This window comes from Tyto alba, unplaced genomic scaffold (assembly GCF_018691265.1).
Source record: "Tyto alba isolate M040663 unplaced genomic scaffold, T.alba_DEE_v4.0 Super-Scaffold_21, whole genome shotgun sequence".
In the NCBI taxonomy this organism is placed as follows: Eukaryota; Metazoa; Chordata; class Aves; order Strigiformes; family Tytonidae; genus Tyto; species Tyto alba.
Genome location: NW_024881295.1, coordinates 6,856,529 through 6,884,520, shown reverse-complemented (window position 1 = coordinate 6,884,520; position 27,992 = coordinate 6,856,529). Strand labels below are relative to the sequence as shown.

The following is a 27,992-nucleotide window of genomic DNA, read 5'->3' as shown; positions in this document are numbered from 1 at the left end:
TTTGGGGTTTGTTGGTTTTTTGTTTGGTTTTCTTTTTTCCTAAATGCTAGCATCTAAAGGAAAACACAAAAGTATTTTTAAAATAAATTCAGGAGTACGTTGACCTTTACCTTCTTCCTCCTTATACAATGTCAAGTTGTCAGAGGCTGATCGTTGACAGAGTCAGCAAGCAGAGTCAGAAGTTGGGCTTTGCTCAAAGTGGAAGAAGAATGAAGAGTAAAGAGGCTACTTTGCCTCACGAGCGTCTATTTGGCAATGCTTACCGTGAGTGCCACGGAGCATTATTCTGACATTTATGCTTGCCACCAGTAAGGAATACATTCAAACTCCACCACCACTAGGCACAGTAGAGAGAAAAGACTATTAACGGAATTCATGGTCATTTAAGAGGTCTGTTTATTGGCTGCACAGTCCAACACTTTCTTCACTGCTGCCATTTGCAAAGTCAACTCCATTTCTGGTGCACAAAGGTTCCCCTTGCTCTTTGTTCAAAGGGCTCTGTACAGTGCCAGCATGATTTTCAACCCATCATCTTTTAATCAACACTGATGATCAATGAGGCAAAAAAAACCCCAAACCATGCAACATGTGTTAGTCTGATAAAATTAGGCTGAGAATATTTATATATTTACAGAGAGAACGTTCAACATTGTAACCTGCTTGCAGACTTATATTATCTTGACCAAGCATCCAAACAGCTACATTCTGGTGTAAAATACTCTTTTTGTTTAAGGTTTGGTGTAAAAGCTACTTATTTCACAATGCCTTTAACTGGATTCTACCGCACCTATTTTTGACACAGTATTTCTACACACCAGTGTCACACACTTTCAGTCATACCTCACAAAACAAGATAAGGCATTCACAGGTATCTGACTACTGTGATCACAAGAAATCCATTTTCCAGAGCTTTCAGCCACAACCTTTGGAGACCATGAGAATCTTTCAAACACAAAGGGCGAGTCCGTAGGAGACGGCCAGTTCTTCTAAGAACTAGAAATTTGTTATTTCTTGATGCTGCTACACACAACACGGACAGAATTTAAGACTACTTTATTCATTTCCTAAATAAAAATTTGTTCTTAAACCCTACTGGGTAACAACAGGGCTTAGGCACTTCTGAAGATTTTATCTTACATCTATCTTTAATAAGGGGAAGCTTCAGATGACAAAATATAGGACAAGTAATCGTCTGGAAAGGGAAAAAATAATGAATGGCAATAAGCAGATCAATAGTGTAAAAGCATAGACTATTTATGTGGACTCCACATCCATACTGAACTTCAGTGACCTGATGGGATTCTGTACATGAGGGTCTGATGGAAGAAATCTGCCTGTGGAGCCAAGGACTTCACTGCCTAAATTAAAACCTGGTCTAAGAACGTATTTTGGGAAAATCGTTTCACTGTGAAAAGTCACCTGTGCAAACAATTCTCTTTTTTGGAAACCACACCGTGCCCAGAAATGGAAAACTGAGTAACTGTGCTCCAGAGTCCAACATGCTCAAGCCTTGTAAACGATGAAGACCAGGAGAATAAAAAGAGAAGGAACATGAACCCACACAAACTGGATTAGCCAAGACAGAGAAAAGATTTGTGGCATTTCTAAAAATAGCGGCTTCTTTTAAAAGGAGACTTGGAACCCACCCTGTGCTGGCTGGCAACAAGAGAATGCAATTTCACATACGTGGTGGTCTCTAAGGCAGAGCAATAATCTGCTAATACAAAAAAGTTGAAGAGCTTTCTTTAAAAACAAAGGCTTTTTACTAGTTAAATTGATAGCAGTGAAAAACCTGTTAAGGGTGAAAAGATTTACATCCTTGAATCTGACATCTATCAATATACATCATCTATGGAAAGTTGGAAGTGGTAAGCTTCGATCTCCAGAGAGAGAGAGAGAGAGAGCGAGCAAATAGGCAGAAGGATGGCAGAAGTCAATTGAGTAATGAGGTATGGTGGGATTCTGTAAACAAAGCTGTTCTGCAAAGCTTCCCAAATTTGTTATCCAAACTACATTCTCCAGCATCAACGTAACTAATGAAAACCACTGTGCTCCAACAGTGAAGACATGGACAGCCATACAGCCTTTATGGCATGCAGAGCACACCGATTCATTCCTCAGCAGTTATTTAAATGGCCAACAGAGGCTCAAAATGGTTTACTGCCTAGGAGCTCTGGAATTAAAAACCCCTCTAAATTAGAAGTGTGAGAGGTTCCTATTAACATTCCCTCTTCTTTTTTGGTATAGTGCAATAGCATGCTATGGGCCCAGCTGTGCCATCTTGACCCAAGCAAAACTTTGATCATCTTCCCTGTCTATACGAGGACAATACTTTGAAAGGCTTGTTTAAAAGCAGAACAAAATGCAGAAATGCTTTTCCCCAACTTGATAACAAAAAGTGAGAACCAGGGGCTATACAGAGGAAGTCTAAGTCAGTTGTTTAGAGAAGGAATAAGTGAGAATCTGGCACATCTACTTGTTTCTGAAAAGCACTATTGATGTTCAGTAGACTTTTTGGCCTCTGTTTTCTGTGGATGTCCATCTGGGCATACCTGTAGCCCTTTTCCACTAAAAAAGGTGGGTCTTCAACATACCTATAGCATATCCACTAGCAAGATACAAGAAATCAACTGACTTTTTTTAGGACTTTTACATTGCAGCCCTTCAAAATCTAGATATCAAAATCCACCCACAGACACGTAACAAAGCAGACAACACCTCCTGCATAATAGATGTGGGATCGGAACTGTACTTTCTGTAATGTTGCCTTTATACTCATGTACTAGTTTAGAATCATTCTTCATTTCCTCTGAAATCTTATGCAGCAAGATTTGCTCAGTCTTTCAGATCACATGAAATTAAGCTACTTAAACGTAATACGTGATACCAAGAGAGCATTACAAATTACTGTTGACTAAGAGGCACTCAGGCAGCCACTGCTCAGGTTCCAATCTGGATACATTTCCTTTTCACATGTGTTATTCCTCTGGCTGTTTGACTGAAAGGTATCAATTGCCACTAGTAGTACAAGTATTAACCCTCCCTCCCTTCTCTCCCCACTGAACATTTAAAGGAAAACCAAGCACTGATTTGCCCTGCCCAGCAGTAAAAGTGCAAAACAAGGAACATCTTGAGAAGCTTCAAAATAGGACTGGCCTTCTAAGTGAAGTGTGGTTCAATTCTCAGCATGGGCATCGGGAGAATATTTGTACTGACACTGTCGGGCACCTTTGCCCAGGGATCTCAGGCAAGCACCCAGGCTGCCCAGCAAGTTCCCCGAGAGGGCACTTCAGCGGCTGATTCGGGACTCCGCCTCTTGCCCTGGCTCAGGAAGAAAGCCTCGGCACCCAGCTCACACACCACCGCAGGTGAGACCGTGTGAACACCCTCACGTACACACCGGCACAACCACCCGCTCCCACGGAGCAATGTTCAAAGGCTGCAGTGTGAAAAGTGGCTGTGCTGGTAAGGACAAAGTAAACGTTTTCCCAACACTGTTGCAACGTATCTGAAGCCAATGAAAAACTGGTCAGCTGTTCCTGCCATACACTCATGCTGTTGGTGTTAGAAATGCCACTGCTCTGCGCTAAGGTGACTACTTCCAGGCCTAGCTTCAAATAAAAAAAGACCTCCTTACCATGATGATTTCACCATGTCGGGCTGAATGATAAAGTTAGTCTACCTTTATGCTGAAGTGAAGCTATTCCCATGGAACCTGGCCTGAGGAAAAAAAAAAAAAAAAAAAGCAGAAAGTCCTATTTCAGAAGTTAAGTCATCAGATGCTGTTGAGAGAGTAACAACAAAGCACTTTGGGGAAAGCTGGGTATGAGGGAGACAAAGGTCCAGGCTCAGAGCACATGGCATTTGGTAACTGTGGCAACAGCATTAAGTTTAGGTGCTCAGAGTCTGAAAAGTGACAAAAATGGCATCTTCGCTCTCCTCTGTGCGTGCATTGGAGACTCACATGCTCTAAGCAACACGCTACCCTGCCCATCGCTGTGCCAGCTGTGCAGTCGTAAATAAACAGAAGTATTGATTGGCTCCCATATCAGAACAGTGAACCAGGCTGCAGTAGTCTCAGTATGCAATCATTCAGCTTTCAATGTCAAGGACAGCAGAAGTTTTGCTACTTGGAGAAAGCTGCATTTTACCTGTAAACATAAGGCTTTTTCCTGAGAGCTTCTGACACACCATTTTCAGACCACTCCACTATGCAATTTTTAGTCACTTTTCAGAGCAGAACTACATTTCAGTCTTTTGTCTTTCAAGAAAACTCTGTGCTTCGGCATGTAACAGTACAGTGAAACAGCACCAGGAGACAAAGAATCCAGGCAAGCTGCCCGACCATTAATCAGCTCCCATGGCCTCCTCGGCTACAAACGCTACCGCAAGGATGACTCTAGGTATGCTGGAGTCCAGTGCATGCAGGAGGATGTTGGTTACTGGTAAGGTTTTTAGGGTTTGAAGTCCGATTACAGCCTCCTATTTTTCCACTTTAGACTCAGACTTGTATCGACTCAGCTAACAGAGAGATAAGCAGCATTAGTACTGGGTATGAACCTCGGCTTTACTATAGCAGCACATTTTAGCCTTCTTTTTACTGGCTCATTTTCTTAGCCAGTTCTTGAGGATGAAAATGTTGCTGTTCTTTGGTAGATACGGAAATCTGTCAGCAGAGTTCACCTGTCCTAACACTGACAAACGAACAAATAGGAATATTTTCAACCTCTTTTAAGCTCTGACCTGACCGGCTGTATGTACCAAAACGGCAATGTATCTTTGTAGCATCTTTTTCCTTTTCCTCCCCCAATAGGAAATTATTCTCTCATCCCCTCAAGCCCCACACGCACGCTCACACACACATTAAACCAAACTGACACGGAGAGTCTATGGGCGAGAGTCTGTGGAACGACGTTCATTAGTACATCATTACGAAATTCTCTGGTTGTTTCTCTCAAAGAATATAAAGTTTAACACATTCTGTACATATTGTTGGTTTCTTAGTTATAAAGTAAACACAGTAACAAACTGTCCATAAAGCATTGACTCATTTTAAACACAGCCCCTTCTCATTTTATCTTGCTGAAAGTCCTCTTCCAGTCAGAAACACTCAAGCGATGTACTGCAAGTGGGCATACGGTGCATGACAGCAGAGGAAGGAAGAAAGAGGCACTTTTGATCGGCTGGTATTCTTGGACTTCCCTTTTTCCTGCGGAGGTTTATGTTCCTGACACTAGATGGTAGTGTTAGCACAGAAAACCGCTGTGGTTAGGCACTTGGCAACAAGGCTCCAAGGCAGTGCCCGCTCTCTGCTATGTCATCAGAATTGGTTTCTGCCGCACTTCCAGGATATCTGGGCAAGGGAGAGAAACAAAGAGATACAGCAAACTTAGGAGGCTCCTGAAAGTAGTCACAGTACCAGACAGCATAAAGAACTGGGGATGCAACTGTAGACTGCAGCATCGTCCCCCTGTTACGCTGCTAAAGGAATGTAAAACACAAGTATGCGACTTCACCGACTGAAGTCCAATTTAATTCCTCCCCAGCTGCACTCTAGATGAGAGATGGTAAGCCACAAATATATCCCATCACATAGAGGTGATGGCTGATCTACTAAGTATCATCTACAGTGGGATGAAGCAACATGTGTCAGACATGGAGTGGTGTAATCTTCCAGAGAAACAAGTGGAAGTGCCAAGGGTTTTCCCCTTCTTGAAAGGACAGATGTGCCATCCCCAAGACCCTTAAAGAGACTTTTGACTCCGAAGATGCGGGCACAAGCAATTCAACCATTTCATCCATTCTATAGCCTGGAACCTACACTTCTGCACTCCAAAGGCTGCCACAAAGACAAGCTCCTTTTGTTGGCTCCTCAAGTCCCATATTGTCCAAATGTGACAGAATATGAACCTGTAAAATATGTCACAAACACGCGCATCCAAATGAAGACAGTCAACCCAGCATGCTGTCATGGCCACAGGTAGAAATATCTGGAAACTGGACTGCAATGTCCTTTTCAAGGCTCAGAGAGAATAAAGAACATGGGAAAAAAGGAGCACACATTTAATTAAGAGGCTGATCACATACAGCTGCACAAAGAGGATGATGCAAGTAAAAATTGATCCACAGCTCCAGAGGGCTCCGGCCACATTTGTAAAGAATGAAACACAGCAGAGTGAGTCCAGTGAAGGGACACAAAGATGATTAAGGGATTGGAGCCTCTGACATATGTGGAAAGACTGAGAGAACTGGGATTATCTAACAGAGAGAGAAGGCTCAGATCAAAGGAAGTCTGATCAATATGTATAAACTACAGACGTTTTAAAACATACTTTGATCACTATCACTGGGATTTTAATTTCTTAGTACCAGGCTTCCTAAACTACCCAAGGGAGATGAGCATCCTTCCCACTTCACCCAGCTCCATCTTCAATGCTCCCACTTGCTGGAAAGCTGCTTCTGGTGCAAATGCATTAATTACAAAGAGACACTGGAAATGGGCTCCACCCGATGTGCCAAACTGAAGCAAACACAGGTAGTGAAAAACCGCAGATTAAAATTCTGCCTTACAGTCCAGACATTTCATGTCCTATTTCTGTGCATCTCAATGTATATACTGACTCCTGCAACCTTATGTTAAACAAATTAAATCTCAGAAAGGATGTTCAAGCTCAAAGCAAATATTTGAGCACAGAGGCATTTATGCCACCCACTTGAGCAAGTATTAAATGCCAGCAGGAACAATACATCTTCTGTAAACTCCTAAATGTCTGCAGTGAGAGAGTGAGCGAGCTTGATAACTCCAGATAACTAGCTGCAAGATTATCAACACAATTATCATAAGGAATAATTATGTATTTTACCAAAATATTCTTCAAAATCCATCCTTAATTACAGAGGATCAATTTTTGCTGGAATCTGTATTTCTAAACTGAAATAAAACCCGATGTACAGCGAAAGGGCATATGTGGAAACACCTCTTTGTTAAGTATAATTTCCACTTCTACCTTATCAGCTACAATTACCTTTCTCTGTAAAGTAAGAGCCAGTCTACTTTTGCAACAGGCTCTGAGATCTCAGCCTGCAAACAATGACAAGACTGCAGCTATTACAATTACACTAGTATAACACAACCAATGACATTAATAACCATACTATCTTCTCGTCTCTTTTAGCAGCAGATTAACCTGCTTAACAACAGATCTCCTAACTCCTTTCCTTTTAGCTACCTTTCAGGAACAGTCTGGAAATATCCACTGTGTAATAGATTGGTTTTGTTTTCAAATGCGTTTCCTTTTAAGACCCAGACAAGAAAAAGCAGGCACTGATCAAAAGCCCATAATCCAAACAAACCTATTCAAAAGTCATCCCATCTGTTGGATGGGAAGAGAAGGGAAAAGATTAAGTTCTTAGAAGAAGTAACAGTTCTAAGCATCTTCCAAAGTTAGAGACAGGACTTTCCATTGTGATGGGATCATAACTTTATTCCACGGGATACCAACTTTATTCTGGTCTAGATTTTGGAGTTCAGCAATAGTTTTGCCTGAGATACTGCAGTGCAGCTGCATCAAACTTTCTTTCTGCCTCAGATGGTCAATGTGTGTTTTCAGTAGTAGACACTAGCAATGTCTTTATGAAAGAAATTGCCACATCATTTACAGAGCAGAGAGCCCTCAACCACCGCTGCTTGCTCAGTTTTCAGAAGTATCAAGAGTCCTATGAGCGCTCTCATACTGCAAGCTGTATCCCTGAAAGGCTAGCAGGCTTGCTGATGGATAGAGTTCAAATAGACCAGTTGTATTCTCTAGTCCACCTGTATTTGTAGGTAGATGAGTTATCTGGATGAGCATCAAAACTTCATGAATGCCTGAAGATTGTAAAACCCAACTTATTGTGCTATCCTAGTCCACCTGAACAAACGTAGAGTTGGTCGTCATCAATGTCTTAATTGGCATATCTAGACCAACAGCATGGGGGACTCTGATTATTCATGGTACAACACACAAACATCATTATGTCTAGTTAGAGACTTTGGGCACCCAACAGATTTACAGGCATCAGTGTGGGCACTCTGATCAGTCCAAACAACTTAGATGGAAATGAAATCTAAGAGTCAAAACTGGCAAAGGAGGTCACTCCAAATTCTAGAGCTGCTTTTCTGTAACCCCCTCAGTTACAGGTCTCTGCTGCAACTACTGCTGTCAGTGGACGGGCTTACAACAAGCTGTCTTGCACTCATGAGATAGATGAACTTTGTATTCCAGTAATAAGGCAACTAGTATTCCCCCGGATGTTTGTTAGTACAATCTACCAACTTGTTTGAATCACCACCAAGCGAAACTGGCTCAAAGCCAGAGAACAGGTTGACACCACTCCAATTGTTCATACTGGTTTGCTGGCTACAGTCAGCAAATGAGGTCTGTGAAGGGATGTTCCCTTACAAAGAAATACTTCCTCTGTCCTAATAGCAAAATCCCCAAACACAGAAGGCTATCTGGGAACCAAAGGACTCTCTGTTTGTGTGTAACACACATTAAAATTCACCTGTTAAAATTCGATGCAATGGCAAAGTGATGTAAGTTAAGTGTGCATAGAGTAGGAAGTTTTCATCTGTTCTGTTCAGCTTCAGCCACGAGCCCACCAGAGAGCGTCCTGTTCCAGATAAGGACCGCGACCTCAGATTCGTCGCATTGTGCAGATCTGTAAAAGCAAAAGACAGCAAGCTTAAAGTGATTGTATTTTCTGTGTTTTACTGGAAGACCCAATTAAAGCTTCTGGAAGGCAAAAAAATAAAAGCCTATTATTCACTGTCTAGAGAGAAATCACATGCAGATCACTATTGTTATTACTACTTTTTTTTTTTTTTTTAAATTATTCAGATCTTGCCCAGCACAGAATTCACCATTTACATTGAAGCTAGTGAATTGTATCAGCAGCTGGCAGCAGCAGTAAACCATTATCTGCTAATAGACCAGCCAGAAGAGGGAATGAAGCTTTTGTTACCACATTGCACTAGCAGAGTCCTAACCCAGCCTTCCCTCATACACGAAGTATTAGAATATCCCTACAATTAGGTAGTTACTCATGAAGAAATCCACAAGTGTAACAGAAGGAAAATTGTATCTCATGAAGAAAACTGACATCTACAAGACAGGGGGAGAGTCAGCATTTAGTAAGCCAGTTTAATGCATATTTCCATGCATCCCTCAACCCAAACCTGGAACCCTTCAGCAGTTCCATTCTTCCCATAATTAGTTTAGAGGTCCACAAATTACTTTTGAAACAAAAGGACGCTGGATCCGCTGTAGGTTAGAGGCAGTTTTTATAAGCTGCAGGCCTATCTCACAGCCAGGAATGCACATGCCACATATTTTGAGTGTTTCTAAGCTTCCCCTCATTCCCCTGTAAAACTCAGCCCTGTCCCACAGTGCTAAAAGCAGATATTGAAATGAACACAGCTATTATGATCCAGACCGATCCAAGCTCTTGGACTCATTTGTTTAAAAGTGGGTCCTGAACCACACAAAGAGCCCCTAGCAAAGGAAACTGCATAGTGGCAGCTACTCTAGCAATATGTGTAACAATGTGGGAGGAAAAAAAAAAAAATTAAAAAAATCTTTACCTTGTTTTGTCTCCTTCCCTGTAAATGCGTATAGCCAAGACATCTACTCCCTCTCTCCACACATTACCACCATGTCAAGAGCACTGTGGTGATCAGGTCAGAAGGACCCGACTCCTGTGGCTGGAATAAGTACAATTCTTCTGCTGTGTCATGCTTGCACACTGTAAAAGCAAGCGGGCCCTCATGGGCCACAACAAGCCTGTCTGCACTGGGGGCAGGTCTGTGGCCAGACCAAGGACGCTGCTGATCTTTAGACGATCAAGTTATCCTCTACCCATGAGACCAAGATGCCTCAGAACATCTCTGTTTCTACAGAACCCCATCACTGGGTGAACTGAAGTCAGCTTTCCCACTCTGAAACAAGAATTTCACCACCGCTGCTCCTGAGCAAACACTGGTCAGACACTCAGGTTTCTGGAATTCGTAAAGAAATCTCATTTTAGTTACTACTTCTTGTAGAAATCCCATCTTTGAATACATTAAACTTCCTAGCATAAGCTATTAAAATATTGCTCTATTTTTAGGACCAGGAACAATAAGGTCAAAGCATTTATCATTAAGTGAAACCACACTTCTTTGTATTTTATGTATGTGCCATAAAACGTCTGGAAAACCTGGGATTTATTTACTTCTGTAAATAGAAAGAAAAGAAAATGAAAATAATCATCATACTGATGAACATTCTTAAGTACGCTAGGATCAGACCCTGCAAAACAATACTGAGCAGAACCACCACCCAGGAGGGCTGCCAGATAAATGCCCTGAACTCCATTCTATCCTGTGCAACCTCCAGGAGAAACAGATCAAAAACAGGACTCCATCTGGGACAGCTGCCCTTCTCCTCACACTCATAGTAACTGAAACAAGCCCTACCCTTTGCCTAGTAAAACATGCTAAAACCCACCTCATTTGAAATAACAGATGTTTTGACTAGGCAATTTAAGGAAAAAGATATCAGGAAAGGTTTCTATTGATGGAACTCTGAATTAGTTACAACCAGTTTAAGTTGTACAGAATTTTAATTAAACATTATCACTTAAGCTTGTTTTTTAATGTGCAATTCCTCATTAGCTAAGCTGATCCAGTACCACAGATGGGTAATACCTTCACTACTACAAACAGAACTTGTGATCTGGAAATTACCTTTCTGTTTATCTATTATCATGCCAAACAACAGTTAGATCTTTTGGCTTCTCTAATAAATTGTCTTTAAACAAATGAGAAGCAGCTTGGACTTTGACATTTGTGACTTTCCCACCTAACAAAACTGTGATACGATTGGATTTATACACTATATTCTGAATCAGACTCAATTTTTCATCTTCTTGGTTGTCTCATACTGAGTAACTAGAATTCGAAGTAAGAGTTTCACAAGGCATTAAACCATTATATAAGCAAATTCATTAGGCTTCCTTTTTAGAGAGTTCAGAACTGACTCAAAGCTGCTTGAAGTAAATGCCTTTCCACCACCTTTAACCAACTCTGGATCATATCAGGGAATTCAGAGAGCCTGCCCACGAGAGCATGCTCTACCCCACTACGTTGTGATATCTGGAAGTCTGCCATCTGACAATGCGGTATCTGTGAAAGGGGGGAGGATCTTTCCTGCTCAAGTGTCTCTCAAATGGGTCTATATATATAAAAAAAAAAAAAAATCCATCATTGGGATCCCTTTCCATAGCTCTGTACCCTCTCCAGACAAGTCTGTTTAGCTGATATTACTTCTCTCACCTCCGCCATCATCATCTCTGAAGAACTCCTCACTGTCATTTGCTGAGTGGGATTTTTTCATCTCAGCAATTCGATTTCGGGGCACTTTTCTCTTGAGGGATGGGGAGAAAAAGGATGGGCGATTGTTGCGTTCTGGGGTTGGTGGTGTACTGAAAGAAGTGACCTGAAAGGGAAATAGAAGAAACGCTAGAGTAAAGTTCCATGCTTCTAGTAAGAAATAATCAGTCTCAAACATGTGCCACAAGGCAGTCACATGTAAAAATCAGAATCATGACTGGTGGCTAGCTGTAAGATTTATCAGCGGCCAGAGAATGTCAACTGAACAGTCATCTCCACTTCAAGATGCTCATCAAGATGAAAATATTTTGATATGTCAACACCCTCAACTGTTACGTGAATAATGAAAAGCTACTCTCTTCAGCTGATCACTTCTAACAAGGATTTATAATCATAAAGGAATAAAATTAATAATTTAGGCACCAAGAATGTCAATCTTATTCTTGTATGTTGAAATTCCAAAGACTTAATAGGCTAAGAATGAGTTGCATTGGACACACTAAAATTGCACATCTTTAATTTCTTTGGTAAACACAAGGTAGTAGTTTCCCTGCTTAGAAGGATGCCATGTGGGATCACTGTGAAAGGTCACAGTGTCTCTGTGAAACAGGGTCACAAAGACAATTACTTAACCCAAGATGCTGACGCAAAAATTAACTCAATGTACAATTATATACATATCATATTTCGATATAGGATGGAGAAAAACAAGTTGAGATGCCCTGATGATTTGGCTAGTCTAAGTGATGACAGATATAAGGATGTAATTGTCCATGGTGAAACACAGGTTAGAGAAAAAGCCAGAGACACCCTTCCTTCAGAGCAGAAGTTGCTCTTGAGTAAACCACAATTATAGTCACCAAAACCTATTTCAGAAAGAATTGAAACGCCATGCTTATCGACTGTGTTTAATAGTTTAATTTCAAATGAAAGAAAATAATAGGGAAAACTACTTTGCTAATGGAGGTGAGCAACTTCTCTCTCATCCTTCTTTCTTCAGACAGTTAATTTAACAATCCCATGACTCTCCCTGAGATGACACCTGATATTGCTCATATCTGTCCATACGAATAAGGAGGGAGGTGACATGTGAATGAGGATGACAGCCAAGCCAGGTTGGTGTTGCGCTCCAGAAACGCTCTAGGTTATCCCTCTCTCATTAATGTTAAAAACCCCTAAAACAGTAGAAGCATTCTACCACCTAACTGATCTTTAGTGCACTTGAGCTTTGATTTGTGCCTGTCTCTATTTTTAATTCTGTAGCTATTTCATATCACAGCTGGAGGGGAAACCAGAAACAGACAAGTCACCATTAAAACCATTAGCAAAAAGCAATTATAATATATTATCTAGCTTGACATTTTCCAGTTGACATTGGAAGTCTTAGAGCCAAAAGATCAGGAAGTCTCTCTAGGCCTGATTTCTCCAGGGTGTATCTATTGTAAAGAGCAAGCACATCCAGTTAACAATTTCTGTGCTGCTGGCAGCTCATTTTGCCTTTTAGGAAGCCAAAAACAAACAAACAAATCAAACAGCTTGCATGGAGACCTTTAGAAGCAGTCCTGGAGACCTTTAGAAGCAGTCCTGGAGACCTTTAGAAGCAGTCCTGGAGACCTCTGAACCACACAGATTAGCTATGTTACACAGGAAACCAGACTAGAATCCATCAGGAACTTCCCAGCCCAGGCCAGGTCATATCTGCGCAGGTATTTTGAAGACATATAGCCTGATCCTCATTAACTAGGTAAAATGCCTTAATGGAAAACAAGGCTCAGGACTGAATAAGAGCCAAATCAGCATCCATGGACTGATTCTATTGGTATCTTACTACACTTGCATTAAAATTAAGCATATACATAAATATGGTACTGCATCTAGGTTGGTAATCTTTGCTTTCATATTTTATAGGCTTCACATTGGCAGCATTCCTCAATGGCAAAACTGGTAATCTCCTGACAGTATCATTTCCTGTGAGGTATAGCAAGCAACCTACATAATATACGAATTCTATCCACATTTCTAGGTAAATCCCATCTTGTACAGAAATGGAATCTATTAATTTTCATAGAAAACAGGCAGAATCATCATTTTCCCTGGCATCAACACTGCTGTCGTTTCAACAAAACACTCCTCCAGAACGATGAATCATCCAGTCATCTCCATAGTCAGTATTTGTTCAAGGGAAACTGTGCTAAAAATCTATCTGCATATACTGAGTATAGTCAAAATATACACAAGTAAACCTAAGTTCAGAACCTTGATGTGAATTAATCCCAGCTTCAGTCTGCCTACTGGCTTTGGAACAAAACATGCTCATGCATCCCCATAAATCAGCATTTCTGTCTGCTACTTACTCTCTCGTGCACTGGGGAGTCTGGATTTGAATCTTCTTCTGTCCCATACGGTGAAGTGTCACCAGTAGAAACTCTGCTTACTGCCATCTCTGCATGTCCTTTCCCTTGTGGCCCTTTCATTCGGACAAACTCCATGTTGTTATATTTATAAAAGCCAAAAGACATTCTTTGAGCCATCTTAGCTGCAACACTCACCTATAATGCATCAAGACAAGAGACAAAACCATGTAATAGCATCTCCATGTTTCAAAAAAAATAATGTTCTCTGAAAGCAGTTATCTAAGAGTAAGTCAAAAACATAAGGGGTAACTACCATTATCTTGATTCTTGAGAAGTATTTTAAGCCACAATCTGAAGTGATCTCCAAAAGAGAAGCAATTTTACAGATACAAAACCAGGGGCTCAGAGAAGAATCAACTCCTTCAGCTATTCAAAAGGCAGAGTTACCCAATGGCACGCTGAGATAAAACAAAAGGTTTTTATCCAAACCCACACAACGTGACACACCAGAGCACAAGCAGGCACGTGCACAACCCAACACAGCCTGTGCAGGGACACCTGTTGGGAGTCCAAAAAGCAACAGACACACACAAGATGCTTCAAACCAGCAAAGCGCACTGCACAACTCTGGCACTCCTTTGTGGCAAGTCAACTTGGACATTTGTGTGTCCATACTGTCAAGGTCAAAGCATAAAGAAACAGCTCCCATGCACAAGTAACCTGCATTGCATTGCTCACCATTGCAAAACCCTGGCAGCTTTTGAACCCTCTCAACAGACCGAAGGGCTCAATTTCCAGTTAACACAACTGAACTGAAAACTGAACTGAGAACTGAAAAAAGGAACAGACCAATATGAAAACAGTCAAGGTTTTGCCAAGTGAAGTAAGTAGGACTTATCCATAAGTTTAAGTGGTTTATCACAACTTTCAGCAGTTTATCACCTGAAAGGGCCAAGATGCTCATCATGTAACACAACTCCTATTGCACTCGGAGTTAATACAGACACAACTGAAATCAAGTAACCTTCAAAAGCATAGATTGCTTCTGTCCTGTTAAAAGAATGGTCAAAGTTCAAGTTCTGCCTTCAGCCATGATTGAGTATTTGAAGGGCTAACAATTTTAACTCGTCTAACAAAACAATATAAACTAGCTGTGTGGTCAAGAGGACATTCCTAGTCTATGAGGTGACTTTACCACATCAATTCTTTTCTTTCCATTGCAGGGATTTAGTCTTACATTGTCTTTAGTGACTCTGCATTCCCATGTATTTTAATAACCCACCTTCTGATTGTGTAAGGCCATGTGATGATGGTGGGACAGAAAAACAATTTCAGTTTCCCATTCTCTCAAAAAACTGCTAGAAGAGTATAACTACTCACATTTAAAACAGGGAGAAGAGAAATTATTCAGGACCTCTCCTGACAAGGGTAAAACCAAAGGCAAATGAAGTTTACAGTCACAGTAAATATTGTAGGGGTTTTGTTGTTTGTTTTTAAAAATCTCTCAGGACTGTCTTCATAACAGACTTTCTGAGAAGTTCATTGGCTCTTGAGCACTCTTGAATTCAGCACTAAGTACTGAATTTGAAGCTGAAAGTGCTGGCATTTCATGTTTTTGTGGGAAAGCAAAGAAAGCTTCTTTTAGTGGCAGTGAAACCACGCTGGTCTTTTGAAAATAGCCATGAGTACAAATCACACTAAAGAAAAACATGCTTTACATATAGCAAAGTAGTTACCAGAGCTTAAGGTCTCCCTGCAAACCATGCCATCTCTGAAGTAACTAGAAATATCTATGACATTTCAAGAAAATAGAGGGGCTGCCAGAACTCTTATTCAGATCCACTCCTGTGTCATGTTCTTGACTACTTATCCATGTCACTGCTTTTGGCAAACATCAGAGTAATATATCCTGATCTGAACACCCTCAGCTGTTTGAGCCAAAAAGCATTTGCTTTCAGGTAACTTTCAAAGACAAAAAAAGACAGACTATAATGCAGATGATCTAACTGGATAAAAAGCTAGCAGCCTCAGCAGCAAAACACAACTGTGGTCAGAGTATCATTGCTGCAAAGGACATTGTCTTTCAGAAGCATCTTACCCTGTTGTCATAGACCTTCTTGAGTGCTTCATAGCGGATGGACCCCTGAAAAATCACCCCTTGGAAGGTGTTGCTTTTGTCACTGGCCACCAGCTCCACACAGACCATTTCTCCTTCTCCCACAGTCATGTCACTGAAAACCTGCCAAAGATGCAAGATGAAACACTTCAAGGCAAGCTGCAGCTGTTAGAGTTCAAATATATTCAGATTCCCTTGATCCTCCTTAGGCCCAAAGCAGTTTCAATGTAAAAGGCAGAAAGCAAAGGAGCTGTATGCTCCACCCCAGCCTTTCAAAAAAACAGGCTTCAGGCAATGCACACTGCAAATCATGTGCTGACATAAGCAGCTCTCCCATCAGCCTGTCTTGCCTTAGCCCATCAGAAAGACTGATGCCAAAATCCCGCTTTAAGCTCAGATTTCAAACATTAAAGAAAGAAGGTCAAATAAAATAAAATAAAAACTACTGGAAGATAACCCTCAATTACCCAAGAACATCTGTCCAGAAGGTACAAGAAAACAGCTAATCAGGACATAAGATCAGAATAGGACAAAACCCTGCTGCTGCTGCAACAAGGAACTCACCTCTTCAAAACTGTCAATCATGAAGAATATGTTGGGGTAGCTTATCTTTGACTCCTCTCCTTTACTGTCCATTGGGTGTTTGCTAGGAGATGCAAACACTTGCTGAGAAACGTATGGAAAAAAACCAACATCATCTCAGTTAAATGTGCTCAGGAATGGACGCATTGAATACAAGGCAAGTGATACCAAAACACCACAGTCCAACACTGCCCAGTCAGACATTTTCACTTACACTAGAGATGCTGGACATCCTGCAGGCAAGGCTGAGCTGGTTTCTGACTACAGCCTGTTTTGCAATAATGACAACACTTGTGAAATCCTTGAGTTTTCTCATGCAAGTTATTAAACACTAGTTGCTCCACAGTAAATGTCCTTGTGTTTACCTGACCTCTCACCATCCTATAGCACAGCTAAGGTATTCTCCCTTTTCATAACAGAGAAAACCACCTTGAGCTGCATTTAAGCTACTGCAATGCACTGCAAAATGAAAGCACACACAGCAAGAAAGTTACCATGGAGTAGCTGACCTAACACTATTTGCTTGTACAGTTAATTGCATTGTTATTGTTTGCTTAGTACCATGATAGGATCAACATCACTCAGTAATGGGCAGCATGGCCCTCAGGAGGACAAGCACTTGATTTCTCATCCTCACCTTCTGCTACTGTTTCTGTCTCTATCCACTGTGCTTCCTCTTGCACATTCCTCCCTATGAAGCAGTTGCTGAACTCCTTTGGTCACTTCACTCCTCAAAACAACCCATGTTTAAATAGCTAAAGGCTTTAGATTTTATCATTCCAACAGGATTAACAAGCAGGTAAAGAGGGAGCAGTCATACCAAGTAGCCTTGTTTCCACCTCTGTTTACAACCAAATCTTTGAATTAAAGAAACATGTCAAATCTTAGCCCACTGTAAACATGTTGAAAGCTCTGAATCTGCCCAGATTGTCAGGCCTGTCAGACTCTCACTACAAACCGTTCAACACAAACCATAACTATGGGTAGGATAATAGATATTCACAAGAGGCTTGTTTTTGCTTATTTGTATTTATAAAGCTTACATGCACTTTTAAATACAGATTATTAAAAAGAAAGGTTGCTTCATGACAAGGAACAGTATTAGAAAGTAAGTCTCCTCAAAGATGGCACTTGCACCAATGCCTGAAACAAGGACATCTTACAGGCATCCTTGTTCTCATGGCATCCAACGTAAAGCAGAAAAAAAAAAATCCCCAAACTCATCTCCAGTCAGACACACCTGAGGAAAACATAGTTTGTAGAGATCTTACTGTCAAGCCAGCAGAGAATCACTGTAGTCTGCAAAATAATTTAGGGGAAAGTCAGCCTTTTTTACACTGGTTTCATGCCTTAGATACTCTACTGATATGAGTATATACTGATACTACACTGATATGAATGTACCGATATGACAGTAGCTTTGTCAGAGGTCTGGAGTAGTACAGCAAGTCCTATGCCTGAACAGGGTTTCTACCTATTCAACTTCTGGCTGCATACTGACAGGATAATATATGCTTTTTAAGGGAACAACCATCAGGGCAGTAATACATATCCCAAAATACTGGCTTTTGTTTGTTTAAAACTAACACCCTCAATGGCACATGTTACAACGAAATGCCCTACTGCAAAAATGCCTTCCACAGTATATAGAATTGCCTTTTCTCTCTCCATAGATTGGCTTCATGGTGTTGAAATGTTCTAGTATGTACTGTAAGTTTTAATGTGTTCTGAGTTTCTCTTAGAAAAGGGGAGACAAAGAAAAATGTATAAGCAGTCCTACAGTACGAGCCTCTAGGAATGAGGAACAGAAAACTTCCTCCTTATTCTGAATACTGCTCACATGCTATGAGGACAGGTCCCTCACTCTCATCTTCCTAGTTTTCATATCTGCAAGTAATATTTACAGATTTTTCTCAAAAGGATTTTGCAGAAGTAAACTGGGGGTGAAATTTGGACTAGTAAACAGTAGGATAAGCAATGAGAAGTAAAAGGCTTATTGTGGTTAGTAATGTGGTGTCTCAGCAGCACCAGAAGAAGGGAATTATATGCCTAACTAATGCAAAATACAAGTACAATAACGAGCATTGCTAGTTTTGGTTGCAGTCAAAGCAACAATTGTTTTAAAATGGTAAAACAAAATTAAAGGATTAAAGAGCATTGGTTTATTTTAGGTAATGCCACACAAGCAGCTGAATGAACTAAAGGAATGGAAATGTCTGGGAGAAGCAGTCTTTTAAAAGGATCAGGAGCCTTTTAAAGAAGAATTTCTGCCAACTAGGAGAAGTTACTTCAAGATCTGCTGGAAGCTGAGTGAAGAAGTCTGGGGTTTCTTGTTCCTGTCCCCTCCACTATGCTGAAACCCTGGATTAACTGTATGCTGCACATAAGTGATAAAAGCCTTTGGGGTGGAGATGGAAGGAATGAGCGGTTTAAGAGAGAAAACAAGAATCTCATAAAACAATAAAAAGATAAATTGATGATCAGAAAATTGTCTATCATTCAATAGCCCTATATTACAGATTTACCCTGAAGGCTTCTCATATCTCAGGTCTCATACAATTTCAGGGTTACCCTCAGACTGGTTAACAGTTGAGCATACTCCCCCCTTCAGCACTATCCCCCCCCCCAATCCAGTAGGCAAAGACACAGATCTTGAAAGCATGCAGAGCTCTTCATAATTTTTTGAGAGGAGCTACAAAGGAGATTTAGATGACCGGCAGGAAACGTCACTAGACAAAGACTTGAGATGCTTCACAAGGATGCATCTGTCAGAGCACAGCCTGAGAACCACTGCCCTGGTTTTGATAGAGTCTGCAGCATTAGACAACACTGGATGCCATCCTCTTATCCACAATAATAACAGGGTGATCTCACCTGAGATTTCTTTTTGTGAATGTGAATATCTCCTCCATCAGAGCGTGTGCACACAGCACATGTCACCACATAATCCAGCTGAAACAGGACACCAGATAGAGAAATAAGAGGTTTAGAGTTAGAAAAACAAAACATTAATGTGCATGAAGCAGAACACATTCTGTCATAATTTTTTTAGCTGACTAAAAAGTATGATGTTTTGGTATTGCTGTTTTTTAAAAAAGGTAAAAATAGAAACACTAATGAACACAAGCAACACATTAGAAAGGTCAGAAGCCATTAATTTAGCCTGCTAAACAACCTGAAAAAACTTGTAAGGAGGAAGAGTGATAGCTCTGGACAGCAAGGCCCAGCTGTAACAGCATCTCTGAATCCTGACTGCAGCAAACAGATTCTGGTTTTATTCAGTATCAAATAAAGGCAAAAACTGCTCTCTGCAGAGAAGTTCTGCAACGAGACTTTTGGGAGGAAGAAGTCAGAATGAAAACAATTTATTTTCCAGGATGTGTGCAATAAGCCAGCAGTCTCTCATTCTGAGATCATAATCAACAAAACTTAAGGGATCTCAAATGACTATTCAGCTTCCCTAAACACCAATGTAACATATGAAATAACTAAACAACCTATGAGTTAATTAAAGAAATAATTTGTGCTAGCTTCATGTTTCCACCAACCAAAAAACCAAAAAAAAAATTTTACTAAAGTTCTGATGTCAAGGGCAGCAAACTCCCAGTGCAATACGTAACACCTTTACTGCATTTCTACTTAGCAGTTCCCTCTCTTAGCTGCAACAGTGCTGTGAACTCTAAGTCTCATTCACTCTCAAGAACTATTAGACTTAACAAAGCCTTCCATTGTGCAAAACTTTGTTACAGAGCATAAAATTCAGCCCAGCTTCACTAGATATATTTAAAGATTTCTGAGGAAAGCTATTGGGATTCTACTGAAAAATAATAAACAACTCAATTTACGTTCACTTAGATTCTGAAAGGCAAAATGAAAACCATGTTTTCTTTCTATCCTTCAGAAGTGTTCAAATCCCCCAAGCTAGGGAGGAAAGGGGACATATCAAAGACTTTCCTGAAACCTCTCTAGCATAAATAGCTCATGAAAATTTGATAATCATCACTGTTACCTTCTGTAGGATGAGGTTCAAGTAGACGCTCTCTTCCCAGTCAATATCGGGATCTCCCAGGCCAGGAAGCTTCTTAGAATCTCTCCGGTAAACTTCAACTTCAACCTGCTAAGAAAATATCACATTTCCTTGAAAAATATTACCTAAAGGTACCTAGATGCATACATAAAAACTAACACCAGAAGCTGCATGTTGTGTAGCCTCCTGCTGTATTTTCCTGTCAGGATCACATTTTATCGACTGTGGAAAGTCAGCCCTTGTGGAAGACTTTGTACGGAAGTGAAGCTGGGGGCGCAGGGGATGTGAAGGAGAACAGGGGGGAAAGGCAGGTCTGCGCAGGGGAATCTCAGTTTTAGACAGTAGCTCCACATATTCCTTATAATGGGTATGTTTTAGCAAAAATGAAATTAATAAAAATCAGGGGGACACATATATATTATATATATGTATACATATATATACGTATATATTATACATATATATTATATATATATATATATATGTATTTCTCTTGACACAATCCCTTGGGACCAAACATGTCACTATACTAACACTCAACATTGTCTAGCAGGTAGCTGTTGCTTGTTCCCCCTGGGGTGGGAGTCTCTGGGAAGACAAAGTCCACTAATTAATGCCTCACAGAGGATATTTTGGTAGCCCCTCTTCCTATTGACAGTACTGATTGGACCCAACTACATGTGAGATACTCAGATGTATTAAAAACATGCAAATGAAAAATCCCAAATAATCTCAGAAAGCAGAAACAACTCTACCAATGCTAAAAAAATCGAAGCAACTGACATAAATATAAAACTCAACTTGATGTAATACACAGAGTTGAACAGTAGTTTAACACTTAAAAAAAAAATCTGCAGTACAGCTTAATCTCTTAACTGGTGTATGATACAAAATAGGGTGACAAGTAGCACATTTAAGAGACTTCAAAGCTATGCACTATCTTGAGAGAATACCTGGAAAGGCATTTTTTTTTCTCTTTGTCAAATAGCTTTTTTTGTTAATATAGTAACACACTAACAGATGATTAAGAAATATCTGGAATACTGCGACCAGTTGACACAGCTGTAAGCAGGGCAATTCATGAACTGTCCTTTGCTTTGCATGGGGCAGAGAAGGAAGGGTAGAGTTGATTTGTTAGAAAACAGATTGTCATAAAAGACAGAATAAGTGAATGAAATCAAACAGAGGATTAAGCCTTATAACAATTGTGCATTTATTTCAGCTACATGTATTAAGCTGAAAGACCAAAATATAGCGCAGAACAGTGAAACAGTACAATATTTCAGGACTAACACTATGATCAGATACCATGGAAGCTGAATGCACTGGGTTTTATCATTCATTTTTTAACTTACAAATATATTTTTTAAATGCCTATAGGCTCGTACAGCATAATTCCTTTGGTTTATTTTTATTTCTTCTGAAGTTTCTAACCATGAATTTTTCTATTGGCAATAAACACAAACTAACAAGAGTCACTGGAAAAAAACTGACATGACCACCTGAAGGAAATAATCCAATTTAATTTAATCTGCAAATAAACAAGAGGTGATACTTGCACTTTTGTGCCTCAAAGCACTGAAATATCACATTCACAAGATTCCAGAAATACCTTGTGAAACAAAAGCCATCCTGCCTCTGAAGGAAACACACAGCAAGAGGACTGGGTGAAGGTGGGACTGAGTAACTGCAGAGTACAACTCCAGCTCTAACTAACACCAGGGTAAGTGAGGTCAAGTGCAAAGCAGACACCACCTCAGTCTCCTCTTCTTCCATATCTGTGGAGTCTCTATTTTAATCCAGGCAGAGTTTAATTGTCTCTTAACGATAAAGTCCTCCCTTTGCAGAAGTCAGCCACCAGTTTCTTCTGCCGGTGAAATGAATTCACACACTGAACTACTTCTCCCCAGGAATTACAAAGTCATTGCACAACAAACTTTCATGGAATGAAATTTCCCAACCCTGTCACAGATAACAACAGAAAAAGGGCCTTTTTTTTAATCATTTGTTCCCTATACGCTAATTTAGAGTAGGATTCCTGGGTGGTACAACCTGTGGGCTGGGGCATGGTGGATCACCATGAATCACCGCCACGGCTGTTCCCTGACTTACGCCACACTGTACTCCAAAGGAAATTAATTTAAGGAATTTAAATCATTCAATTTTTTGTTAGGCAATAAACCGTACAGGGTATAGATCTCTGTATAACAGATCAAACTGGGCAAGACAGGGACGACCTCTTCCCAGAGAAAAAGGAGCCGTCAGCAGCCATAAGTGACGGAGGCAGTGCTCATCTGACCTCAGAGAGACAGCAAATGGACTTTCAAGTGCTCTCCATCGCGCTGGCATCTGCTGCACGTGTTTTGCAGCTCCTGTTCATGCCCAGGTAAGCAACCCTTGGTGAATGTTAGGGGAACGAACCAGCCCTGCCCAGCACTGGGGCAGCAGTCAGACCGAGCAGCCAGCATTTGCTAGAGCAGCCCCTAGTTTTGGATACCTTACTCTCGGCACCACCGAAGGATCTGCTTTACAAAACGCAGCGAGCCGTTGCCAGGGTGCTGGAACAAGCAGCACCGCTCCCCGTCTGACTGGTAACACGCTTCACAGAGCAGGCACCCAAATTACAAGTCACTGTTGAAAAAATTCTCACCCCTTATCTCACAAACACCTCTATTTGTAATAGCTCTTTTACTCATTTCTAAACAATTCTTCCAGAAAGAGCAAAAAGGTGTTCATAAGGCATCCTGGCATAAAGCAAAGTGCTAAATCTGGGTTGGCCAAAACAAACAGCGCTTTCCAGGGGCTCAATTTCCCATGCAAGTGCTGTAGCTCACAAATCAATCTCAGCTTTCCTCTGCTAGCACAGTGCTTGACGTGTGAAGGTGGTCATGCAATATTATGTGAAGTAAATCAACAAGCTCAGTTCAATTCCTAGCAAATGATCCAGCTGTCACTGGCATGCTGTGGAGTCTCAGGGCAGGGTCAAGGACGTAGGAAAGACGGGGGATGACTTAATTCAGACCCTGCAGCCACTTATTCAGCATTAGCGGATAAAGGAGGCATCCGAACCAATCATTACAAAAAATTAGAAAATTAAAAAAACTTCCTGTGAAGAACTTTAAACACAAATTTTCATCATTCCATAGATCACTATTGTTTTAAATCAGCAATCTAAATTTCTTGGCAGGCTGACCTAATTTGTCCATGTCCCAAGGAAGCTTGCTCAGCATCTGTACGGTTATCTTCCTGGTACTATGTACAAACAGCATATATGCCAAGAGTACAAAATCAAGACCTGAAGCCTCAGAAAGCCCCATTACTCAGGTTCCTGATGGGCAGAAGAATTGCAGTTCTAAAATCACGCAAATACTGTATAAGTAGCTACCTCAGCTGTCACCAAGGGGTAAGTACTCACCTTTTATATTTAAGTATATCATTTCAAGAGAATGTAGGCATTTGGGATTGGCAACATGAGGAATAGAAGACCAACATGTTCACTGTTCTGACCTCTAGGTGCTCAGACATCAACAAACAGGAGTGCTGTCAAAATCTCAATGAGTTCCCAGCAACAGAAACCATTACGTGAGTTTAGGTAAGTCAGCATTGTCAGTGCTGAGCACAGGTGCTTCCTAAATGAAGAGGAACACCTACTTTACAGAAATGTTGCCTTATGTTTACATAGAAATCATGTGGTCAATGTGAGCCTGATTTTATATATATATATATATTATATAAAATATTTTAGATTATTTTCATATATTGTCTTATATAATTTCTTAGCATACATCACGCTTTTCATCAGAACACCATTTTGTGATACTTGAGGCTTAATTCATGTTGTCATGTTTGACCTTCCAGAGTTAAAAAATAATATGGGCTGGAGGACATGCTGGATTTCAGACAGCTGAGTCCTCACAAGAAAACAATTCTGTCTCAGCCAGGTATCCAGGAGACACTGGGTCTTTTTCCAGGTCTGCTGCTGATTCACTTGGCCATGCCTCACCCCCTATGCTTGTTTATCTGGCTGTAGATTAGATGTACCTTCTTGCAAGCGTGAAAATTTATTCATAGAAAGAACTACGTAAATACTAATTATTCATTCCCAGTGAAATCCAAAAGTCAAGCTGGCTATTTCCCGATTCAAGTCAAAACGATGACCCTTCTACAGTTTCAGCAAGCTGAAATCTGTTACGCCATCTTTTCACAGGGTTACTGAGCTAAGGCTGTGTAGGAGAATTACATCAGTTAGGCTGACCTACGTGTCACAGACATTTTACCCTGTTACTACTTCACAAAACCCAGTTAATCACATTTGACTAGACAGTGCCTGGGAAAATACCTTAACTTTGAGAACTCATTTCAATGATTAATCATCCTCTTGGCTGAAAGTGTACAACTTCATTTAATTCAGCTGCTTTCCTTTTGCCAGCCTCTGGTTGCTGTCATGACTATTTCCACCATATTAAGAAGCTCGTAATACTCAGTTTTGGTTTTGAGGTTGCTTTATTTTCCTTTTTTTGTTTGTGTTGGGTTTTTTTGTTTGCCCTCTTTTTTTTTTTTTGTAATTTGATAATCTTTTAGATAAACCAGACAAAACTACCCTAAGAGGTCTCCATGCCTCTCAGCAGAACTTATTCTCCTCTTCCACCCCCTTGGTATGGTATTTCACCAGTATTGGAGTTTTCTGTTATCAGCACAGCACTGGTGTACACTCTCACTACTCCCTCAGGACTGCACTTTTTCTGCACAGTGACATGACTACATGCTAAACAACTTGCACTTTGTGCCTTGCCTGTCCTTACCAGAGCCTGTGCACGCTCCTGGCACTGAAGTACTGAACTATACTAAGTGGATCCACGTTTGCTAGGGATGGGGCTAAGCAGTCCGATAGTCATGCCCTCGTAATTTACACAGCACCAATGTGTGTCATCCGCAAATCTGAATCCACTGTAATTTTATGATCCCTGCAGAGCCCCCTCACAAACACCTCCACCTGAGGTCCTTTCCCTCCTGCTCCATTTTACCTCTCCTGAGCCAAGACCCCCATCATCATCCTGCTTTTCCACAGCCCATTTCTTTTCCATGCGTGGCAAAAGTTCTGGCTACCTTCTTGCACTGCTTTCACGTACTAGTCTGGTCCATCTCGGGGACTTCACAGGCTTCTGTGCCACAACGCTTGTGGCACCACAGGTCCCAGAGAGCCTGACAGCCACCCCCACCCACAACACAAATTATTGCCAAAATTGTTGTCAGGAGTTATTACTGGCACAATAAGAACATCCTAAGTGCAAAGGAGCAAAGCGTCTACTAACACTGATGTATTTTATTCACAGAAATATGCCTTTTGGAGATGTATATATTATGGACTGGTTATCTTTACAAGAGAACTCAAGCCATATAAGACCTTGTACTGGAAGCCAATATAACACATGTATTAAGTTATACATTTACAGACAGCTGGAATATTTTTATCATAAAACATGGAAAAAAACATCTAAGACTCCAGTCTAGGTTTAAAATCTTTGTGATAAACTGGATACTTTTCCCACCATGCCTATTCGCTCCCCAAAACTTCCAGAATACAATCAATCTTTTAAATTTATATTTATAATATGAACACTGGGATATTTAGGACCTCCCCCACAAAAAACCCTCACTCACAAGGGTATTAATTCCATATAGTTACCCAGTCATTAGAGCTGTTCAACGAAACCCATGTGTATTGAAAAATGACCTTGTTTGCACAGCTTAGCACATAAGCCTTTGAAAAGAAAATCTACAATCAAAATCGATACAAGCTGTCAGCTGGGCAGCACAGGAAGCATGGGATAATAAGAATAGGGTTTACAGGAAGCACTATTTTGCTGGCATTCAGAAGCCATCCCAAAAAAGCAGATTCTGATCCTTCTGTTAAAAAGAAGTCTAATATGATTACAGGCTTATCTAGTAGTAGCACCACATTTCGGGGTTTTTTTCAGACAACATTCACTAAAAATCAATAAAGGGGAGGGGGCTGACCATGAAAAGGGACAGGAAGAAGATACAGTGAACAAAATCCAAGACTTTTTCTACAAGTTCAGCAAGGAAATACTCCTACTGTCTCCAGATCCAGCTGTGATTTTTAGAATTTTACATTGACAGAATTGGTCTCAAAATACCAGGTAAGTCAGCAAAAAAAATGGTTTATTTCAAATACTGGTTCATCTTCTACAAAAGCAGAATTATTCCCCAAGCATGTGCTCACCAGCACACAGTTTTAAAAGTCCCCATCACACAGTGCTTTGAACTATTGTGAAGCCTAGTGGCTTTCAACATTAGAAGCACCTTTCTCACATTTATGCAAGTATTCCCTTTTACTAGTCTTCCCTGTAGCATAAATTCAGAACTCCAGAATGGTATCTTAAATACTAACCAAATTAAACAGTCTTTCTAAAGTCATTGACCAAAGGATCTAATGTCCTTCTCTCCCATGCTTCAGATCCACACTCACACACAGTCCTAGTTTGTTCCGCTTGTTATCTGCCAGCCACTTGTTTTACTTCCTACTTTAACAATCTCTTTTCAGCACTGAAGTACCTTTAAGTAAATGGTATAACCCAGATGGACATTAACAGAGCAAGCTTATTTCCAGCAGCATATCATGTCTCCATTTTCTAGGCAATACTCTACTCTTGGACACTCAGTATTTTGTAACTCCACAGGCACTTATTTAAACACCTAATCACATATCTGAGATTTTTGTGTGGCATCCTCTCCCCTCACCCCAGCAACTAAACCTACAGCAGTAGGAAACCAGGTAGCTTTGGTACTGGTACCTATGTAGCTGCAACAGCACGAGCCCAGCAACTCGAGCTGTTAGGCTGTCTCGTTCCATTTAAGCAGCTTCACCTGCAGCGGCACCGCTACCACAGCGTGAAGTTGGAACTAAGTTGTTTCACAGTCTGCAGGAACAGACATGTGTACCCCACCCAGACCCTCTCCGAGTAGAAGTGTTGGTTCTCCAGGATTCAGGGCATCAGAAAAGCCCCTCCGTGCAGGTGTGATACTCATCTGCTTTCATATCAGACTTGTATAGAATTGATACATACCACGCTTCACACAGTGCAAGGCATTAAGTTAGAAATTTGGACTATGAAAGGCGATTAGATTTTTAACAGTACACACACACACACACACTCTCTACAAGTAACTTAAAACACTTCATATAGCATCAGTAGTGCTACTATAGCAAGACAGTTTATGGATATGAAGGAGAGAGAATCTGTGACTACAGCAGCTTCTCATTAGAACCAACTGGTTAGACAGTGTAAATAAACTTTGGGGCATAAGCAGTCACGTTCTGCTCCTTCTGCCACCAAAACTAATCTATTTTTCCCCAGCCTATGCAAAGACATCAATTCTCACTCCCAAGCCTCAGCTCTCCAGTAACCTGAAAATACAGTACCTTCAATGGATTCTTGAAACCCAATATACTTGTGTACTTCTGCATCATCTCCATGACTA

At 40.7% G+C, this 27,992-nt stretch overlaps 1 protein-coding gene across 2 annotated transcripts in view; it reads right to left on the bottom strand.

Annotated features, from left to right (window-relative positions):
* Positions 1–378: 378 nt before the first annotated feature.
* The window catches only part of KIAA0930 (KIAA0930 ortholog), a 77,876-nt gene continuing 50,262 nt past the window's right edge, over positions 379–27,992 (bottom strand). Inside the window, exons 3-10 of one of the 2 annotated variants that reach the window (XM_042795569.1) lie at positions 20,472–20,579; positions 19,337–19,414; positions 16,445–16,546; positions 15,863–16,003; positions 13,765–13,959; positions 11,354–11,516; positions 8,545–8,700; positions 379–5,353 (exon numbers count right to left, since the gene is read on the bottom strand). In XM_042795569.1, coding sequence (XP_042651503.1) covers positions 5,313–5,353; positions 8,545–8,700; positions 11,354–11,516; positions 13,765–13,959; positions 15,863–16,003; positions 16,445–16,546; positions 19,337–19,414; positions 20,472–20,579 — 984 coding nt within the window. In that variant the 3' untranslated portion in view covers positions 379–5,312. The remainder of the gene's footprint in view (positions 5,354–8,544; positions 8,701–11,353; positions 11,517–13,764; positions 13,960–15,862; positions 16,004–16,444; positions 16,547–19,336; positions 19,415–20,471; positions 20,580–27,992) is intronic. The other variant, XM_042795570.1, reaches the window with a different exon arrangement.